This window comes from Triticum aestivum, chromosome 5D (genome assembly GCF_018294505.1).
Source record: "Triticum aestivum cultivar Chinese Spring chromosome 5D, IWGSC CS RefSeq v2.1, whole genome shotgun sequence".
NCBI lineage: Eukaryota > Viridiplantae > Streptophyta > Magnoliopsida > Poales > Poaceae > Triticum > Triticum aestivum.
Genome location: NC_057808.1, coordinates 3,669,556 through 3,688,113, shown reverse-complemented (window position 1 = coordinate 3,688,113; position 18,558 = coordinate 3,669,556). Strand labels below are relative to the sequence as shown.

Below are 18,558 nucleotides of genomic sequence, written 5' to 3'. Positions count from 1 at the left end.
CGTTTGTCATGTGCGTTGTAAAGAATGTTAAGTGAACCTGTTTTCTATGTGGGTGAAGGTTTGTATTGCATGGGTTGTAATGTCTATGATGTTGTGGTTTTATCTTTTCTGATGTAGCAGCTGAGATGTGCTTATGTTTTGATGTTTGTGCTTGAGTGTTGGTCTTAATTGAAACTGTCGTGAATCTTTGTGCTTGAGTGTTGCTCTTAATTGCTATTTCTTTTTGGTGAGCAGATAGCGACCTTGCTGTCGTCCGAAAGAAGGTTGATGACTTTAATTACAGTGTAACTAGGCTTAAGAATAATCGTTCCAAGAGGTGAGTGCAGCTGGTCAATATTTACATCATCCATGAACCCCCTGTGAATTGCCTGTGGTTTAATACCTAAACTTCTCTACTATATGTACCTGAACTTCTTATTTTACTACTCTGGTGCTAAACTTCTGGCCTCTTTTGTACTGTACTGCCTGTTGTGATATAGCTGAACTTCTGTGCTAACATGTGTTATGAACTTCCTGAGCTCCTACTGCTGAACTTGTTTTACTTTCTATTCGCTTGTTTTAGATCAACGATTATGTTCCAAAACAAGGAGTGTGAAGCTTCTGTTGAAGATGTTGCAATATCTTTTGGTCCTCGTGGAATGCTTCGATCTAATGTGGCTGAGTGCGCACTCTACTATCTACGTGCGAAGTACCAGGGATCGGATAAACTCATCCTCCCGTATTGGGTTTGTGTAAGTCAACCATATAGTGATTTCTTTTCTGTTTTGTTCCTTACCATTTTTGTTAAAACTTATTTGTCTCATTTTTGTATTTTTTCATATGTTGGTGTTGTCTGCATTATTTTAGGTTTCATGGGTGGTGTTGGTCATTGGGTTTCAATATTTCTTGACATGAAGAATTCAAGGTTCCAGCTTCTCGACTCCAATTATGGACCAGAAGATGAATGTGCGGTACGCCTGTTTTGGCGAATGACCGACAACATCAAGAAGCTTTGGAAGGATGCCAGCAACGACAGGGAGACACCCTTCAGTCCTCTTACCATCGACCATTTCGCTCTGGATTGGATTGATGTGCCCGAGCAGCAAAACAAGTATGAGTTCCACTTTTTCTCTTTATCACATCTGTTTAACTATAGTTGTACTTAAGCTGCGACGTGTTTTATTCGTTGGCTTTCTTTTTCTGTTCTAACACTATTCTTTTACTGCGCTTGATGGCAGTATCGACTGCGGATTCTTCATGCTTACGAATATTAATTCGTATCATGACGAGGTTCTTGCAAATTATTCCCATGAGAATATCGCGGATATCAGGAAGACGTGGTTGTACTCAATCGCTTCTTCTAACCTGTTTTGAGACAGACTTTCCAAGCTCTGTTTTGGCTACTACACATGTAAGTATTTGGAACTTGGACTGCTTACCTGCACTGCATCTTTTATTCTACCTGAACTTCATATTTTTCTCTGAACTTGGACTTCTGCTTGAGATCTGGCTGGGCTGCTGGTTTCGGAAGGAGAGGAGCATTTTATTTGTACATGAACTTCATTTCTATCTTTTTAATTTTGCTTGTGTGTTTTGTTTCAGTAATTTCCGTCCTTCCATTGCTTACTTGGACATGAGCATTTTCTTTCTAATTGAACTTCAGAGATGACGCGTTTCTATGGTTTTGTTAGCTGTAGTTGAATGATTTCCAGTTCATCGGTTTATCTTGAATTGTGCCTTTGGTTGTGCCTGAACTTCATTTAGTTTTTTACTGCAACTAATTTTTTTAGGTCAGCTTGAGTAGTAACCATGTCATCTTTATTAGTTGGACTGCACATTGTGCTGTTCCTGAACTTCAGTTGTATTTAATGGTGATGTTTTCTCTTCCTTTTTTCTTTGACAGTGGATCCGTTGGACTTGACCAATTACCACTACTCATTCCTCGGGTCACAGGAATACCAGCCTAGGGAGGAATCGATGGGTACAGCTCCGATAGAAGATGATAGACCTCGGACCCTTATTCCTTCCAAGTTGGGGAAGCAGGCTGGTGGTATTCGTGGTACTCCAAAAAACCCTTGCTCCAGGAAGGCTGATGTAGTCGAAGCAGCCGAAGCAGAAGTGATTTCGTCCGATGATGATTTTGAGAAGATTGCTTACCCGAAGAATGTTAAATGTGCTGCTGGTACTGTTGCTGGTATAGGTGGGAAGAATGCTGTCATCACCAGGAGGAAACCGGCAGTTGAGTCTGGCAACATAACTTCCTCCAAGAGAGCATCAAGATTGCCTTTGAAGTGGCATTCTCCTATCGCTCCCCTGAAAAAATACAGTTACCCTCATCTATCCGAGGCCCGGAACTTGAAATAGTATGTGCTGAGTAAACACGGTCTGGAGAAGTATTCTGAGTGAGTTTTCTTCTTCTTTAACTTTGTTGCTGCCAGAGATGCTACTCTGTGTCTGAAACTTCTGTTGTTGTAGTATGTGGGCTTCTGTTCATTTCTCCCTTGCCTTGGAGTATAGTGTCTGAACTTCTGTGTTGTATTGTCTAAACTGCCGTTGTTGTAGTATCTGAACTTCTGTTTTATGTCTCCTCTTGCCTTTTGAGTTATAGTATCTGAACTTCTGTTTTGTTGTTGTATCTGAACTTCTAATATTTTTTTACCATCCTTTTGTATTCTGCAGGACAAGCTACTGCATGTTTACCATCCCTGCGAATGTGATTGACCTCACAGGACATGTCCTTTATACGCTTTTCGGTGAAGGGCAGCAGATGGAAGGAGACATAATGGATTATCTCATAAATTTGTGGAAGGATAAGCCGGAGATCTCTGGGATATTCACTAGTGCTGACAGGGTTGTACTTAGTCCCTACTTCATACAGGTTTTAGTTCTTTGCACCCCTATCTCCTTTTTTTGCCTTAATTTTGTTGTAGTGGCATTTGGGAGGTGTTTTAATTGTGTTTTTGTGATTGCATAGTACTTCCTGGAGTATGATGTCTACGCTGCAACAGTTCCAAAGTTTGATGCAAAAAAATCTGCTGGTCTCCTCCCAATGTTTGTTCGCAAGGAAGAACCTTCTTAACGCAAAGCTGGTTAGGTTTTCATAACTCTTGCATTTTTTTAATTTCATGTGCATCCTTTTGCTGAGTTTGTCAAGAAGTTTTTGTTCATGCCGGTTCTTCAGTACATATGCTTTTATAGTTTGTGTTCACCGGTCCTTTCATTCTTGGCAGGTTTTCTTGATTCTATTCAAGCCAATTGGCACAATGGCGCACTACAGTGTGTACGCGATGAATAGATATCGTGGGAGCATTGACATCCTTGATTCACTTCCTTACGATAATATGGAAACGTCGCGAACGAGTTTCCACGGGGACTATCAAAATATCGTGAGTGTTTCTTAGCCTGAACCTCCTTTCACATTCTCTTGTTTGACACGAAGTTTATTATGCCTTATGTTGACAAAATATGTTGTTGTCTCTGTTTTGGTAATACTGCTTGAACTGACTATCATTTGGAAGTTGAACTTCTGCTATTTGTTTAGGTGGATCTTATGCAAGTGTCGCTTTTTATGTACCTGAACTTAACTATTTTGGTTATTTCTGGCAGATCAAGAGATTAGTTGGGTTGCTCGAGGAGGTGTACGGCAAGGTTGCGTACAAAGCGAGCAAGCATCCTAACTGGGTGACTATTGCAAAGAGGCCGACCTTTATCGATGTTCCAAAGCAGAAGAATAATGATTGTGGTTTCTTTGCCGTGAAGTTCTGCTGTTCATATGATGGCGATGAGATTGTTGAAGATTTTGGTGATGTGGAAGTATGTTCTGTCTTTGTTCTTGTCTCATCATCCTTTAATTTTTCTTGTGTGTTTTTGCTGAGACGCTCCTGCTGTGGTTTTAGATATCCGTTACTAAACCATCGTTTCATTTTCTTTGTTTGCAGGCTGCTGCAGATGACTGGAAGGCTGAGTTCATGCACACTCTGATTTTTAGCGAGAAGAATGAAGTCATGCGTTCAGAGCTCCCTAAAGAGATCCAGTCCTTTGGCCCGTGAATTCGAAGCATTAGTTTCATTGTAGATTTGATTTCGTACAGATTTTTAGGTTCGATAATGATTGGAACAATTCCGTAAAGATTTGGTTGTAAGAATGTTTTAGTGATTTGTGTATCTATAAGTGCAGCACTATTGCTTATGATATTGTGGACAAATGTATTTGGTGTGAAGAATGATTTGGCTTTGTGAATTTCAATGTATTGCGTCGTTTTCAGTATCCATGTGTTGAATGTTTTTGCCCCAACAGATGTACCTGAACTTCTCCCTCGGTTATGGTTGAACTGCTTGATTTTTTTGTGTTGTTTATTTTTGGGCCCCAACATATGATCATAGACTTGAACTTCTGCTTTGAGATGTGGCTGGGCTGCTGGTTTCAGATGGAGAGGATATTCTGTGTTGTGTAATGTATTGGTAATTTTCAACCCAACCAATATGTATGCTTTTGCATAGAATCTATATTTGTTTTTTTTTTTGTGTTTTCAAGTGCGAATGTATTTCAGCTGTAACTTTGTGCAGAAATATTGTTGACGTTTCTTTATCTTTTGTCGGCATTGTACATGAACTTCTGCACGTATCCAAGCAGAACTTCACATTTGAACGCGTTGTCTTAGGCTTGCTAACCTTAGTTTATGCGGTGAAACTTTATTTTTTTTAAGCATATTTTTTTCCTATATCGATTTTATATACCAGAACTTCTTCTGTAAGCTGACCTGAACTTCAAAACTGTATGATTATTTGCTGGTTGCTCTTTTATGGAATACAACACGAGCACCTCCCGCCATAATATACCAGAACTTCCACTGTAATCTTACTTGAACTTCACAGTGTATGTTTTTCATTTTTGTTCTTGCTTGCACTCTGCATGGAATACATGACCAGCACAACACTTCCTCTCATAATATACCAGGACTTCTGCAGTAAGCTTACTTGAACTTCACAATGTATATTTTTCATTTTTGTTCTTGCTTGCACTTTCATGCAATGCATCACCAGCACAGCACTTCCTCTCATAATATACCAGGACTTCTGCAGTAATATTACTTGAACTTCACAGTGTATATTTTTCAATTTATTACTGCTTGCTCTTTCATACAATACATCACCAGCACATCACTTCCTCTCATAACATACCAGGACTTCTGCAGTAATATTACTTGAACTTCACAGTGTATATTTTTCAATTTATTACTGCTTGCTCTTTCATGCAATAGATCACCAGCACAGCACTTCCTCTCATAACATACCAGGACTTCTACAGTAATATTACTTGAACTTCACAGTGTATATTACCAGGGGATGACATAATATTCTGCACATTGACATGACATAAGTTTGCATTGTGTTAATTGACCTATTCTAACTGTTCATCAGCCTTGCGCTCCTCCTAGGCTTTGGTGGTAGAGGTTTTTGCTTGACATGTACCTCTTCCTCTTCATCGCCCTCTTCCTCTTCATCGTCGTCTTCCTCTTCCTCTTCGTCGTCCTCTTCCTCTTCGTCTTCCTCTTCTTCGACGGTGTCTTCATCTTCGTCTTCCTCTTCATCTTCCACCACTTTCTTGTTAATGGCTCTAGGTTTTGCCTTATGTTTCTTCTCTGTCTTTTTGCTTGTCTTTTCAGCATCTGCGCGCTTCGGGCATGTTCTTGCATTATGTGGTTCATACTCCTTGCATATGCTACAAGGTCTGCTGCTTGCTTTCTTTGGGTGTGGTCCCTTCTTTTGTTCCATAACTTTGGGCTATTGTTTTTGAGATTTGGGTTGCTTGACCTCCTCAGCATTGTTTCTTTCCAAGAGTGTTGGACAGGTCAGCTTGTTGTGTCCCGCAACCTGGTTGCACACACTACATTTCCTGTGTCCAAGTGGCACTCCGTTCTCATCGAGCACGACGACTCTTCCTGCAGGTGGTGCCTTTATTTGAGCTCTCTTGTCACTTTTCTTTGCTGCAGTAATTTTCTTCCTACCCTTTGTTTCAGAATACAGCGACAGTTTCATCGTCTCTTGCTGTCGCTGCTCCATTGATTGGCCATCACCCTGCTTGCATTGGTTAGCTTCAGCGGCGGCGTTTAGCATTTCAGCTCTATAATAATGAAGGTCATCTTCAATTTCAGCATCCTCTTCAGCCATCCTTTCGTCAGCATCCTCTTGATTTGCTGAATGTATTGCATCAAGCTCTTCCACGAGCCTCTTGAGAACATAGTAGGCTCTGTCATATTGCTGGTCACATCTCATCGCTTTCTTGTTAACCATCAAATTCAGCTGCAGCAAGATGTCTTGCTTCGATAGCATTGAGCTGCCATCCGATGCGGTTGTGTTGTAGTCCCTTGTATCAAAGGTTGGTTGTGATTTTGCAGTCTTTGTGTACAGTTTGAGGATATACTTGTTTGGAAATTTGTCAGGCTTGAGGTAGTCCAGTATGTTCATGATGTGAAGGCAGAACAGGCCTGCATTTTGTGATGAATGCAGAATACATAGTTTGTGAGCCAGCAATGAGTTTCATAAATTTTGATATGATACTACTAGTCTAGCTATTTAATGTGTTTGTTTTTTCGCTCACTTGTGTGTGTCCAGAGCTTGCATTCACACTCGTATATTTCATTCTCTGGGTCAGCTACAACCTGGAATTCATGCTTTAACCAGGAAAATCTTTCTTCATCATCATGGCCAGGCTTGTTTTGGTAGTACACAAGGTACTTAGTGGGCTCTGCTGTACGCTTTGCGCGAAATAGCGTGGCTTTTCTCATCCTATTCCTCATCTCGGTGTACACGGCTCTCGTGTACTTGATAGACATGTCTTCCTCGTAGCCGTAAGTTATTTTTGTCACAGGATTGGTCTGCACATGTCAAAAAGTGAGATATTAGTCGAAGCAGAGTCATGGGTTTCATTTTTTAAAATTCAAAGTGCACATGTTGAAGGTAAATAGAACATGATGGGGGTGTTTTGTACTTGTCATCATACCATGTTGGTCATTGTTTGCTCGTTCTCCTTCTGCATCCGAGTTTGTGTGCAAGCATTGACCCGCCTAGCAAACCTGTGTAGGTTCTGGGTCCCCTTGACAAACCCTTTCTTTAGCACATGGTTCATGCTCTCGCTTCGTTGTGTGGAAGTCATTCTAGCACAGAAAATGTTCTTGTAATATGCTGAAATCCACATCTTCCTATCACTCCAGAGCTGCATCATCATCTGGTCGTTCTCCAGGTTGTACTTGTGCACGAGTTCAGCCCAGGCATCTTCAAACTCCGTTGGCATCAGCGGCCAGTTTAATTTAGCTGTGAACTCCTCTTTGAATGTTTAATACTTTTTGTACAGCAAGGCGATGTATTCCCTGTACTTCTTCATGATGTGCCAAAGGCATAGCTTGTGGACGGTGTTTGGAAATGATTGTGGTATAGCTTTCGCCATCGATGGGCATTGGTCTGCATGAATTAAAAAAATGAAACGTGATTCTTTTTTCTACTGATGGTGAACTTATGTTGTACAAGTACTTGAACTTCACATCTAGCAGTATGGTATCTAAGAATGTCACATGTATTTTTTCTTTACAGCAGTGTTGCTGAACTTCTGTGGTACCAGTGCTTTAACTTCACAGTTAGTAGTAGGACAAACTAGTAGTGTCGCACTCAAAAAATTTCTTACAGCACTGTTGCTGAACTTCTGTGGTACCAGTGCTTGAACTTCACAGTTAGTAGTAGGACAAACTAGTAGTGTCACACTCAAAAATTTTCTTAAAGCATTGTTGTTGAACTTCTGTGGTAGTAGTGCTTGACCTTCACATAAATAACTATATTTTTCTGAACATGCTACATATATTTATCTTACAGCTTTGTCCTTGAACTTTTATGATTCATGTATTTGAACTTCACATTCATAACTAATTTTTTTCTAAACACGTGACAGATAATTTTGCTTTCTTGTACTGCTAGTTGGACTTCTATGCTAACAGTGGTTGAACTGCATTCTTTACATTATTTTTAGACAAAACCAATGTACCCAACACAGACCCATAGACTGAAAAGATGATGAAACTTGAAGAGGTTTTTTTAACTCACCTGTTAGAATGCAAGTTGGGTGCTTATTGTTCATGCACCGTACAAATGTATCGAACAGCCACTTGAATGACTTTGCATCTTCGTCTCTTATGAGGGCAACAGCAAATATCGTTGACTGCAAGTGATGGTTTGTTCCAACAAACACTCCCAGAGGCATATGAAATCTGTTGGTCTTGTAAGTTGTGTCGAATGTTATGCAATCGCCAAAGTCTTGATAGGCTCCTCGGCAGCTTGCATTAGACCAGAAATGTTTTTAATTGACTTGTCCTTGTCCACTTGGATGTCATAGAAAAACTCATCATTTATTGCCTTCATGTCTTTGAAGAATGAAACAAGTTTCAATACATCATCCAAATCATCTTTCCTTGCATTCATGGCTTTCCTGCAAGTCACATGCAAACATGCATTTGTTATTTTTGCTAGCAAAGGGTTGTGAGCTAGGATGCTATTTTACATTGCAGTATGTGGGCGTTTGAATACTTATTGGTTTAGTAGGTCTCGTCCGGTCATGCTTAGGAAGTAGCTTCCATCTTCATTTTCAGATAGCATGGACATGATTGTTGTGTGCTTGACATCATGGTACTGCAGGAGCTTTACGTACTCCAAAATAGTGGGGTCATAATTCTTGTGTGAGTGCAAAAATACCAGCATGTCATCAGTTTGCATGAGTTTGTGATTATGATTGTACTCAATGTCCACTGCCACGCATGTGTCATCCTCCTGCACCTTCACCCTCATTCTTGCATTGCAGCCCGTCCTCTGCGATGTTTTGTTTCGCTTCCTGTTGGCCTCTGAAACAGAAGATGTGTGTATCCCTTGGAAGGCGCAAACAAAATACTTGTGGTTGTCATTTCCCCCCGTCTTCCTGATTCCAAAACCAGCGTGTCTGGCGTATCTGTTATAAAATTCCCTTGCTTTCTCTACATCTTTGAATCGCATCTTTAGTCTTGGTATTAGATAATCCGGTAGATCCGGCGTCTGCAGAAAAAGAAAAAAATAATCCAAACAGCACGTTAAAATGCAGTTTATGAACTTTTTATCCTGGAGGGAGCAGAAAATTTGCAGATAATACAAGATGCGTATATAAATATTTTTTGTTTCACTTACGTGCGTGTATGATCGCAACTCCGCCGGTGTCTGCTGCTGTCCCTCTGGGATGGGGCACGGCGGAGTAATCATAGCAGGATGCAGCAGTGGATCACGAGGAGGAAGGAGGGCTGAAGATGGCCTCTCTCTTGTTTTGCTTGAGGTGGTTGTGGAGGTATTGCGATCCTGGTCTTGGTTTGCTCTTTTGTTTTGTGAAGCAATCCATCTACCTTATGCCCCGTACAATTCTGACTTGTAGCAGCCGCAGCAGGATCCAACGGTGGTAGTGTGCAGAGCACTCTCCTCCGTGTGTGTGTTGCTGTTGGATTTGTCCTGCGATCTGGTTTAGTTGCTTCGCTTTGGCATTGATGAGGCACACCAGGATAACCTCCAGAGTTACACGCAGGACTTGAGCTAACCCCCTCCTCCATCGGCGTGCTTGGGAGTCTGCTGGTGGATACAAAGAATCCGCGGGGGATTTCCGGCGTCACCCAATTAGGTGGAGGCGCAAACTTGTGCGGATAGGGCTGTGATCCAGCATCTTGGGAGTCTCCGTGTGTTTCGGGTGTCATCCATTTTTGGTCTGGAGCAGGTTGGCAATGCTGTTGGTGCGTTTGAGGTGTGACCCATTGAGGGGGTGGTGCAACGCGTACAGGCTTTGGATTGTGTACTTGCTGCTGGGAACTTCTAAACTTCTTCATGCGTCTCTCGTCTTGCTGACATAAAAGAAAAAATGTCTATTAGCACACAAGTTAGATCTGCCTATACCTTTGTAACTGAACTTAGCATTATTCACAGCCTGAACTTCTCATATAAAAGTGGTGTTCATGTACATATTTTTCCCCTAGGAGAGGCATCACACTATGCACTGAGCTGAGCATCTGCCAATACTTTTGTACCTGAACTGAGCACCCTTCACAGAATGAACGTCACATCCTGTTAATTCTACACTATTTGATTACTTATATGTACCTGAACTGAGCACTCTCCACAACATGAACTTCTTGTTTTGCAAAGGGGAAATACTGTCTACAGTTAAAAAACCTGAACCTTCATGAGTTTGAATGGTTGGACTGCTAGTGCATACCAACCTGACCTTCATGTGATATCACATGCATGTTCTATTTTCTTTTTTTTGCACAGAACCAGATACATACCAACCTGAACTCTAGCACACTTACTAGTTGAACTTCACATGGCTTTTCCACATGTGAATGCAGGCAAATTTTAAAAAAGCTTTTGTAGCCTGGACTGATGCTCACACACCACCTGAACTTCACATAGCTGTAAGCAAATAACAAACCAAAGGAAGGAAGAAGTTCAACCATACCCTGGCTAGATGTTCAGCCAACCATTTTCCAGCAGCTGATAGGCCACCTTGAGAACAATTCGTCGTGGAGGTAGGAGAGGAATTCCATGGCAATCCATGTCTTGCAGGGGGCACGAAGTTCATCTGCACGAAGCAAGAAGGTTAGAGAAGGCAAGATTGAAGAAGAAGGCAAAATTGGGAGGAAGTTCATGTACTGTTGCCGCTGAATTTGAGGGCGCAGCAGATGCCGCCTCCGCGGAGGAGTTGCTCCGTTGGTCGCGCCGCTCGCCGTAGCTTGCGTCGGGGCCGTCATCTGGTCTGCCAAGGCTTCGGGCGGTGGCGATGGGTCGAGGATGCGGCTTCCTAAGTCCATGGCGGCTTCACCGCGTCCAGGCGACGCGGGCTCCCTCGCGCCGGCGTCCGCCGTCGCTCGCTCGCCCGCGCTGGTGGCCGGCCAGGAGCTGGAGACGGAGGGGAGGCGGCGGACCCGGCCGGCCAGGAGCTGGGGAAGGAGGGGAGGTGGCGGATCCGGCCGGCCAGGAGCTGTAGACGGGGGGAGGCGGCGGATCCGGTGAAGATCGGCGGCGAGGAGGGGAGGAGGTCGGGGATCGAGGGGAGGAGCGGCGAGGAGGGGGGTGGGTCGGCTCGGGATCGGGGGATCAGGTGGATCCTGTCGGGGCGGCTCGGGATCGGGTGGGATTCTGTCTGGTTGGGCCGGGCAGTTTAGGGAAGTTCGGAAGGGGTCCATCGAGCCCTATATAGGGGCTGCTGTGATCCAAATAACTATTCTAATCCTGGAATTATAATAGCGTTGTCCTATATATATTGGACAACGCTATTCTAATTCCAGGATTACACACACACACGCTATTGCTTTCATGGAAAATGCGCTGATGTACACGATGGCAGCTACATAGCTCTATCGATGGTGCCCTCGTTACTAAAACAGAATGACACATAAACCCAAAACAAGGGCGAAACTAAGCATCTAAACAGCCACGCGACATCCATGAAAGGAGATGGTCAGTTTAGTTGCCCAACCACACTAGCAATCGTGCCACCTGCTTCCAAATTGACTCGGATCGGATGGGCCACCCGACTCAACCTAAGCTCTGATCAACACACACGCGTGCACATACACATATCATAAACCTAACAATTCAAGTTGATCGAACCGTGCAATGCACATGCCATAAAGTAAGTGACCAAGTGGAGCATGTTAGGGCATGAGCATTGGAGGCATCACCTTGATGCTGCTCCATGCCTTTGTTTATACATAAAGTATTAAAACTATCATTCACACTTTTCTTCACCCAATGAAGGCAGGCATAGGTAGATGTCATCCTAGTGGACCCATCTCAATTCTTTTCTCCCCATCTATCTCTTCTTCCTTCGTTCCCCACCTTCCCTCTTCCCCTTTTCCCACTTTTATCTTGCTTTTATCCTGGAGCGGCTAACTCCTCTGCAGGAGACCGCCTCCTCTCCAAAGCATCACCCGAACCTGAATTGCAGGATCCGAGCCGAGGCGGACCTGCGGAGCAGCACCATGGGGCAGCCCGTTGGCCATGCCCTTAGGGTGGAGGGCACATTCCCCCCATCATTATCTACCTCAAGAGTCGGCGGTCCACAACGAAACTTTTAGAGTTTAACACATAGTACTCACTGTAGCCATACTGAGATGTTAGCCAAAAAATAATCCTATGTTATATCTCTTTTTTTCGATTTTGGTATATTTGACTAGTGGAATTGCAGGGCTCAGAGCCAAAAAAATTGGGGAGTTAGGGTTTATGAGAGGTAGTAAGAGTCATGTATTGTACATGTTTTTCTCTGTTTTCCTTTTCTTTATGCCATCCTTGTTTGATGTACTGTTGCATTTAAACTATCTGAGTGTTGGTCTGATTGCCATCGTTCATTTAATCTGATATCTGAATGTAGAGCAGGGGAACGACATTTATATTATGTATTTCTATGTGCTTATGTACTTCTAACTGATCTGATTTTCATCTCGCTACAAGAATTGACAGCTCTTACGTCCTATAGACTACCAATATGCAATATTGCATGTCTTATGTATTTGTTCGTCACATGTAGGAGCATTCTTCTCCCTCCTTCTTTTCTGTGCACAAACTGTAAACACCTTAAAAATCATTGTAGTTTTAGTAACATGAACAAAATAATGCCTTTCTCTTCTAGTTTTAGTAACATAAATAAACAGAATAAAATAATACATTTCAGTTTCAGTAACATAAATAAACAGAAGCCCGAAAACGAAGGAAAAAACTAAGCCCAATGGACCCCCTTTCGTTAAGTCGCCGTCGTCTTGAAGAGTTAATTTTTTTGGTAGTCTTGAAGAGTTTTTAGAGTGGCAGGTTTTGGTTTAGTTTGAGCTGTTACCCATGATCTATTATTTTTCTTCTTCTTCACAGCAGCCTATTTGCTTTTCCTTGGGGGTCATGGTCCACTTGATACACACAGAATCTATGGTCCATATGCTCCCAATTTCGGCCCATATGCGAAGATATGAGTAAGGATTTCTATCTCATCAAAATACCAAGTCAAATTTCTAGGCCCAGACTCAAAGTTGACACTTAGTATCAACAACAAACACCACCTCTTTTTTTTCTTATTCTAAAATTACCATTGATTTTCTCTTTTCTCATCCTCTTCCTCCTATCCTGCTCAGTTGGTTGTCTTCCAAGCTGCACGGCCGGCTGCGTGGCCTCACCTGACTGAATCACCACACACTATCTTAATTACTGCCATGCCACCCTCTAACCGGAGATATGAGTTTCTTCTCCGGCCCCGGTGTCCCACCCCAAACCTTAAACTCTTCACCACAACCTAAAACCTCCACTCTCGCCTCCGTCTTAGACTCGGTCCATACTCGCCGCTGTCGTCGCACGCAACTCCATGCCAATGCTATCTCTGCCTTGATGCACACCATCGAGTAGCCAGAGGTTGAGGTTGATGGCGTATTAATAAAGAGGAAAAAAAAGATAGTTGCATGTTGTCTAGCAAATAAATGCGAAGATAAGTATTGGGATCGACTATTAGTAAGTTGCCTGGAAAAAAATTGGCGTCATGCATCCTCAGCACTCACCAACACCATGTCGTCACCCATGCTTCGATTTGCCGACGACTGGCCTACCTCGTCTCTGTTCTATACTCGGCTGTCAGTCTCAGAGATGCAATCCATGAGCTTAAAACAGCGACGGAGATTTTTGCAATCAACAATCGGAGCATCATCTTGGCTTTTGGCCACAAAGTAGAGACTGAACGAGCCAATTCCGCATTTGCCACTGCCTTGAGAGTTAAGTAACTCCGTTTCCTTGGACTGTTCCATCGACGCCCGCCGCTTCTTCTCGCCTCCGACAGCTCCTCCTCACCTGCTCCCACGCAGACGGCGACGACGACGAAGACGACAACGGCGACGACTACACGTTGCTTAGCTTCAACCTAAGCAGATCACCGCACGAATCATTGGCATTATATATATGCGTCCAGGTCGAGCTACAGCCTTCCATCGGGACAAGACCGCCCTAGACACAACATCAAGTTGACGTCCAGTTGCAGCAAGCAACGGCGGCGATGATGGTGGAGAGGTGGGCAGGGTTCGGGTCGGCGATGGCGACCGTCATCTTCCTCTGGTCCGTTGTGCAGAACTACGTCCCTCCCACCTTCCGCCTCTACCTCACCGCCTGGGCCGCCAAGGTCGCCGCCTGCTTCAACCCCTACCTGCAGATCACCATCTCCGAGTACGGCGCCGAGCGCTTCCAGCGCAGCGACTTCTTCCTCGCCGTCGAGGCCTACCTCAGCGACGCCTGCGCCCGCCGCGCACGCAAGCTCAAGGCCGAGCTCGTCAAGGACAGCAAGAACCTCCGGGTCACCGTCGACGACCACGAGGAGGTCACCGACGACTTCTCCGGCACAACCATCTGGTGGTACGCCTCCAAGCGGCAGTCCAAGGCCCAAGTCATCACCTTCTACCCCGGCGAGGACGAGCGGCGCTTCTACAAGGTTGTCTTCCATAGGCGCCACCGCGACCTCGTCGTGGACTCCTACCTGCCCTTCGTGCTCGGCGAGGGCCGCGCCGTCACCGTCAAGAACCGCCAGCGCCGTCTCTTCACCAACAACGCCAGCCGCAACTGGAACCCCTACCGCAGCAAGAGCGTCTGGAGCCACGTCCCCTTCGAACACCCCGCCACCTTCGACACGCTTGCCATGCACCCCGATGAGAAGGAGGCCATCGTTGACGACCTCATGGCGTTCCAGGAGAGCAAGGACTACTATGCCAAGGTCGGCAAGGCGTGGAAGCGCGGGTACCTCCTTTATGGACCGCCCGGCACCGGCAAGTCCACCATGATCGCCGCCATGGCCAACTTCCTTGACTACGACGTCTACGATCTCGAGCTCACAGCTGTCAAGAACAACACCGAGCTGCGGAAGCTCTTCATCGAGACCACGGGCAAGTCCATCATCGTCATAGAGGACATCGACTGCTCCATCGACCTCACCGGAAAACGCCGCAAGGACAAGAAGGCCTCTAGTGACAAGGACTCCGACGATGATGACAAACCCAAGCTACCGATGGATCCAGAGAAGGACGACGCCACCAAGGTGACGCTCTCGGGCCTCCTCAACTTCATTGATGGACTTTGGTCTGCTTGCGGGGGTGAGCGGATCATCATCTTCACTACCAACCACAAGGACAAGCTCGATCCGGCGCTGATCCGTCGAGGAAGGATGGACAAGCACATCGAGATGTCATACTGCCGCTTCGAGGGCTTCAAGGTGCTCGCCAAGAACTACTTAGATGTCATCGAGCATGAGCTGTTTGGGGAAATTCAGCGGCTGCTCGAGGAGACCGACATGTCGCCCGCCGACGTTGCAGAGAACCTGATGCCAATGTCGAAGAAGAAAAAAAGGGACCCTGATTTGTGTTTGTCGGGCCTCGTCAAGGCACTCAAGCAGGCCAAGGAAGACGCGGCAGCAGCAGCAGCGGCCAAGGCGAAGGAGGAAGAAGAGGCCAAGGAGGCTGAAGCAAAGAAAGACAAGGAGAAAGAGGAGGCGGGGTTGAAGAAAGCCAATGAGGAAAACAAAGGGAAGGACAAAGCACCGGAGGAAGCCAATGGAGACATCAAGGAAGGTGACAAGTGAAGTGACATCAAGAAAGGAAGCAAAGGAAAAAAGAATTAGCTTGTTCACTAGTGCCCCCTTTAACAAAAGATAAATGCATCTTTGAAATGAAAACCTCTAAACTGAAATATTATGTGTAGCATCTCTCATTTGTAATATATATGTGCCCCCTTACCTATATACTCCCTCCTTGTAGATATTTGTTTTATCTCTAATTTGTAGTACTATTTCTGGTAAAACTATAGAAAATGCTAACAAGACCCATTCGGTTTACCTACACCAAAATGCTAACAAGTTTTTCTACAGGGAATTAAACCTAAACATGGCATAAGAAGCTTCCCTACCATTTCATCAACACAATATCGTCACTACGCATGACAGTGAAAGAATATCGTCACAATCGGAACTTACCTAGTAATTAATTGATTAAGCAACCCAAATCTGAATTAATTGATTAAGCGACCCAAATCTGAATTTGCCCTTCTACCTAGTAATTAATTGATCAAGCAACCAAGTTCTGCATCTTTTCCATGCGTGCATGAACTTTCCCAGCTACTCTTCACCTGCTCCGACGACAACAACGACCAGCGGTCGCGCTGAAGTCAACTTAAGTAAATCACCAGACAGAACTCCAGCATTATATATAAACGCACACGAACAAAGATCTCCAGCGTTGCATCAAGAAGAAGAAGAGAGCTAGCCGGGCATGGCAGCAATGGTGGAGAAGTGGGCAGGGTTGGGTTCGGCCATGGCGAGCATCATCTTCCTGTGGTCCATGGTGCAGAACCACGTCCCGGTTACCCTCCGCCTCTTCCTCACCACCTGGGCCGCCAAGCTCGCCGCCTGCTTCAGCCCCTACCTCCAGATCACCATCTTGGAGAACAGCGCCGAGCGCTTTCAGCAAAGCGAGTTCTTCTACGCCGTCAAGGCCTACCTCAGCGACGCGTGCTCCCGCCGCGCCCGTAGACTCAAGGCCGAGCTCAGGAGTGACAGCAGTAACTTGCAGGTCTCCGTGGACGACCATGAGGAGGTCACCGATGAGTTCTCTGGTGTGACGCTCTGGTGCTATGCCTCCAAGAAGCATTCCAAGGGGAATGTCATCAGCTTCTACCCTGGCGAGGACGAGAGACGCTTCCACCAGGTCGTCTTCCACAGAAGCCACCGTGACCTCGTCGTCGACTCCTATCTGCCCTTTGTCCTTGCCGAGGGCTGCGCCGTCATCGTCAAGAGCCGCCAGCACCGCCTCTTCACCAACTGCGGTGGTAGACGGAGGCGCTACCTTCGCAATAGCGTCTGGGACTATGTTAAGTTTGAACACCCGGCCACGTTCGACACGCTTGCCATGGACACTGACCAAAAGGAGGCAATCATGGACGATCTCATCGCGTTTCCAGTAGACCAGTAGACCAGCCCGTCGTTAACGGCGCGTGCGCCATGGCTCGCTTCCACACCACCAGCGGCAGGCCAAAGAGAGCCAGCTGGGGCGAGCCCCACGCCGCCGAGCAGGTGGTGCCCTGCCGTGGGCGGGAGCCGTTGGTTCGCCAAGTTCTGCAGCGGGGCGGCGTCTCCGGCCACCGGTGCGAAGTTCCACGGCGAGGACGGCGTCTTCGGCCACCAGCGCGAAGTTCTGCAGCGGTGAAAGCATCTTCGGCACCGGCGCGAAGTTGCCAGCGAGCTGCATTGCTGGGTCAACGCAGCTGGGCAGCAGCCTGCTCGTGTCCATATGGCGTTTCTGACTAGTCAAAGTGTCCAGGGGGCGTTTTTCTTGCCAAGTCAGCCTGACAAGCGGGACCCACCTGTCATAAACGTGCTCAAACGAGGCTTATCCGCCGATCAGTGGTTTTTGCAAAACAATTACGCAAGATGTGGTGTTTTCCGCAGAGAAACTGTATCCTAGTGTTTTTCGCAAACCTAACCCTCAAACTGGTGGTTTTATGCAATTTACTCCGTTGCAAGTACACAGCAAACATTTTCCTCATTTGTCTACAAAAAACAGCATTCTGGCGTATATAACCTGCCTATAGAACTTGCTCGCCCGACGAACAATACGAGCGGTACGATGCACTCCATGATCATGAAGGAGAGTGTGAAGCCAAGGAGAAAGGCAAATGGAGGCACAAAACAAAATATGTATCCCTCAACAAGAATAATAATGATGATAATTCCTGTGTATGTATGGAATAGCTACAATACGAAATGCCAACCTCTCACTCCCCTGTCTCAAACGTACTGGGCAAAGGTAATCCAGAGGTTTTTTTCCATGCGTGCATGGACTGTAGATTCTTCTCAGCTCTGACAGATCCTCCTCACCTGCTCGGATGACAACGAAGACGAATCTCCACCATCCTCCGACGACGACAAACGAAGAACACGAGCCTGCTCCGATGACGAGAAAGACAAAGTCGAACTTGCTCCGAGCCTCCGACGACGACAAAAACGAAGACGATGACCTAGGTCAACCTAAGTAAAGCACCACACAACTCTAATCCGGCGGGGTAGGATGGACAAGCACATTGATATGTTGTACTACCGCTTCAAGGGCTTCAAGGTACTCGCCAAGAACTACCTAGACATCGTCGAGCATGTGTAGTTCGGCGAGGTCGAGCAGCTGCTCGAAGGGACCGACATGTCATCGGCCGACGTGGCAGAGAACCTGATCCGCATGACGAAGAAGAAAAAGAAGGACCCCAACATGTGCTTGGCAGGCCTCATCGAGGCGCTCAAAGATGTGGTTGCAGCAGCAGCAGCAGCAAAGGCGAACGAGGAAGAGGAGGCAGAAGCAAAGACAGCCAAGGAGAAAGAGGAAGCAGACTCGAAGAAAGACAAATGAAAGGATGAAGCATGGGAGGAAGCCACCCATGAGTAGAGTGAGCTTTGTTCACTAGTGCACCCTTCCAAAAACAAGATGTAGTGTTTGTTCAAAGAAAATATGTATCACTTAATTTTTTTTCCCGA

General features: G+C 45.6%; 2 protein-coding genes across 2 annotated transcripts; both read left to right on the top strand.

Moving 5' to 3' along the window:
* The first annotated feature begins 13,963 nt into the window (after nucleotides 1-13,963).
* LOC123119031 (AAA-ATPase ASD, mitochondrial) lies at nucleotides 13,964-15,852 on the top strand. The gene has a single exon (XM_044538670.1). The coding sequence runs from the start codon at nucleotides 14,056-14,058 to the stop codon at nucleotides 15,622-15,624; it is 1,569 nt and encodes a 522-aa protein (XP_044394605.1). The 5' UTR covers nucleotides 13,964-14,055; the 3' UTR covers nucleotides 15,625-15,852.
* Nucleotides 15,853-16,309: 457 nt separating this feature from the next.
* LOC123124825 (AAA-ATPase ASD, mitochondrial-like) lies at nucleotides 16,310-17,222 on the top strand. Its single transcript, XM_044545380.1, has one exon. The coding sequence runs from the start codon at nucleotides 16,310-16,312 to the stop codon at nucleotides 17,006-17,008; it is 699 nt and encodes a 232-aa protein (XP_044401315.1). The 3' UTR covers nucleotides 17,009-17,222.
* Nucleotides 17,223-18,558: the final 1,336 nt, after the last annotated feature.

Excerpts from the sequence above, each read along its gene's own strand:
- LOC123124825 (XM_044545380.1), top strand. The coding sequence starts at position 16,310 with ATGGCAGCAATGGTGGAGAAGTGGGCAGGGTTGGGTTCGGCCATGGCG.
- LOC123119031 (XM_044538670.1), top strand. The coding sequence starts at position 14,056 with ATGATGGTGGAGAGGTGGGCAGGGTTCGGGTCGGCGATGGCGACCGTC.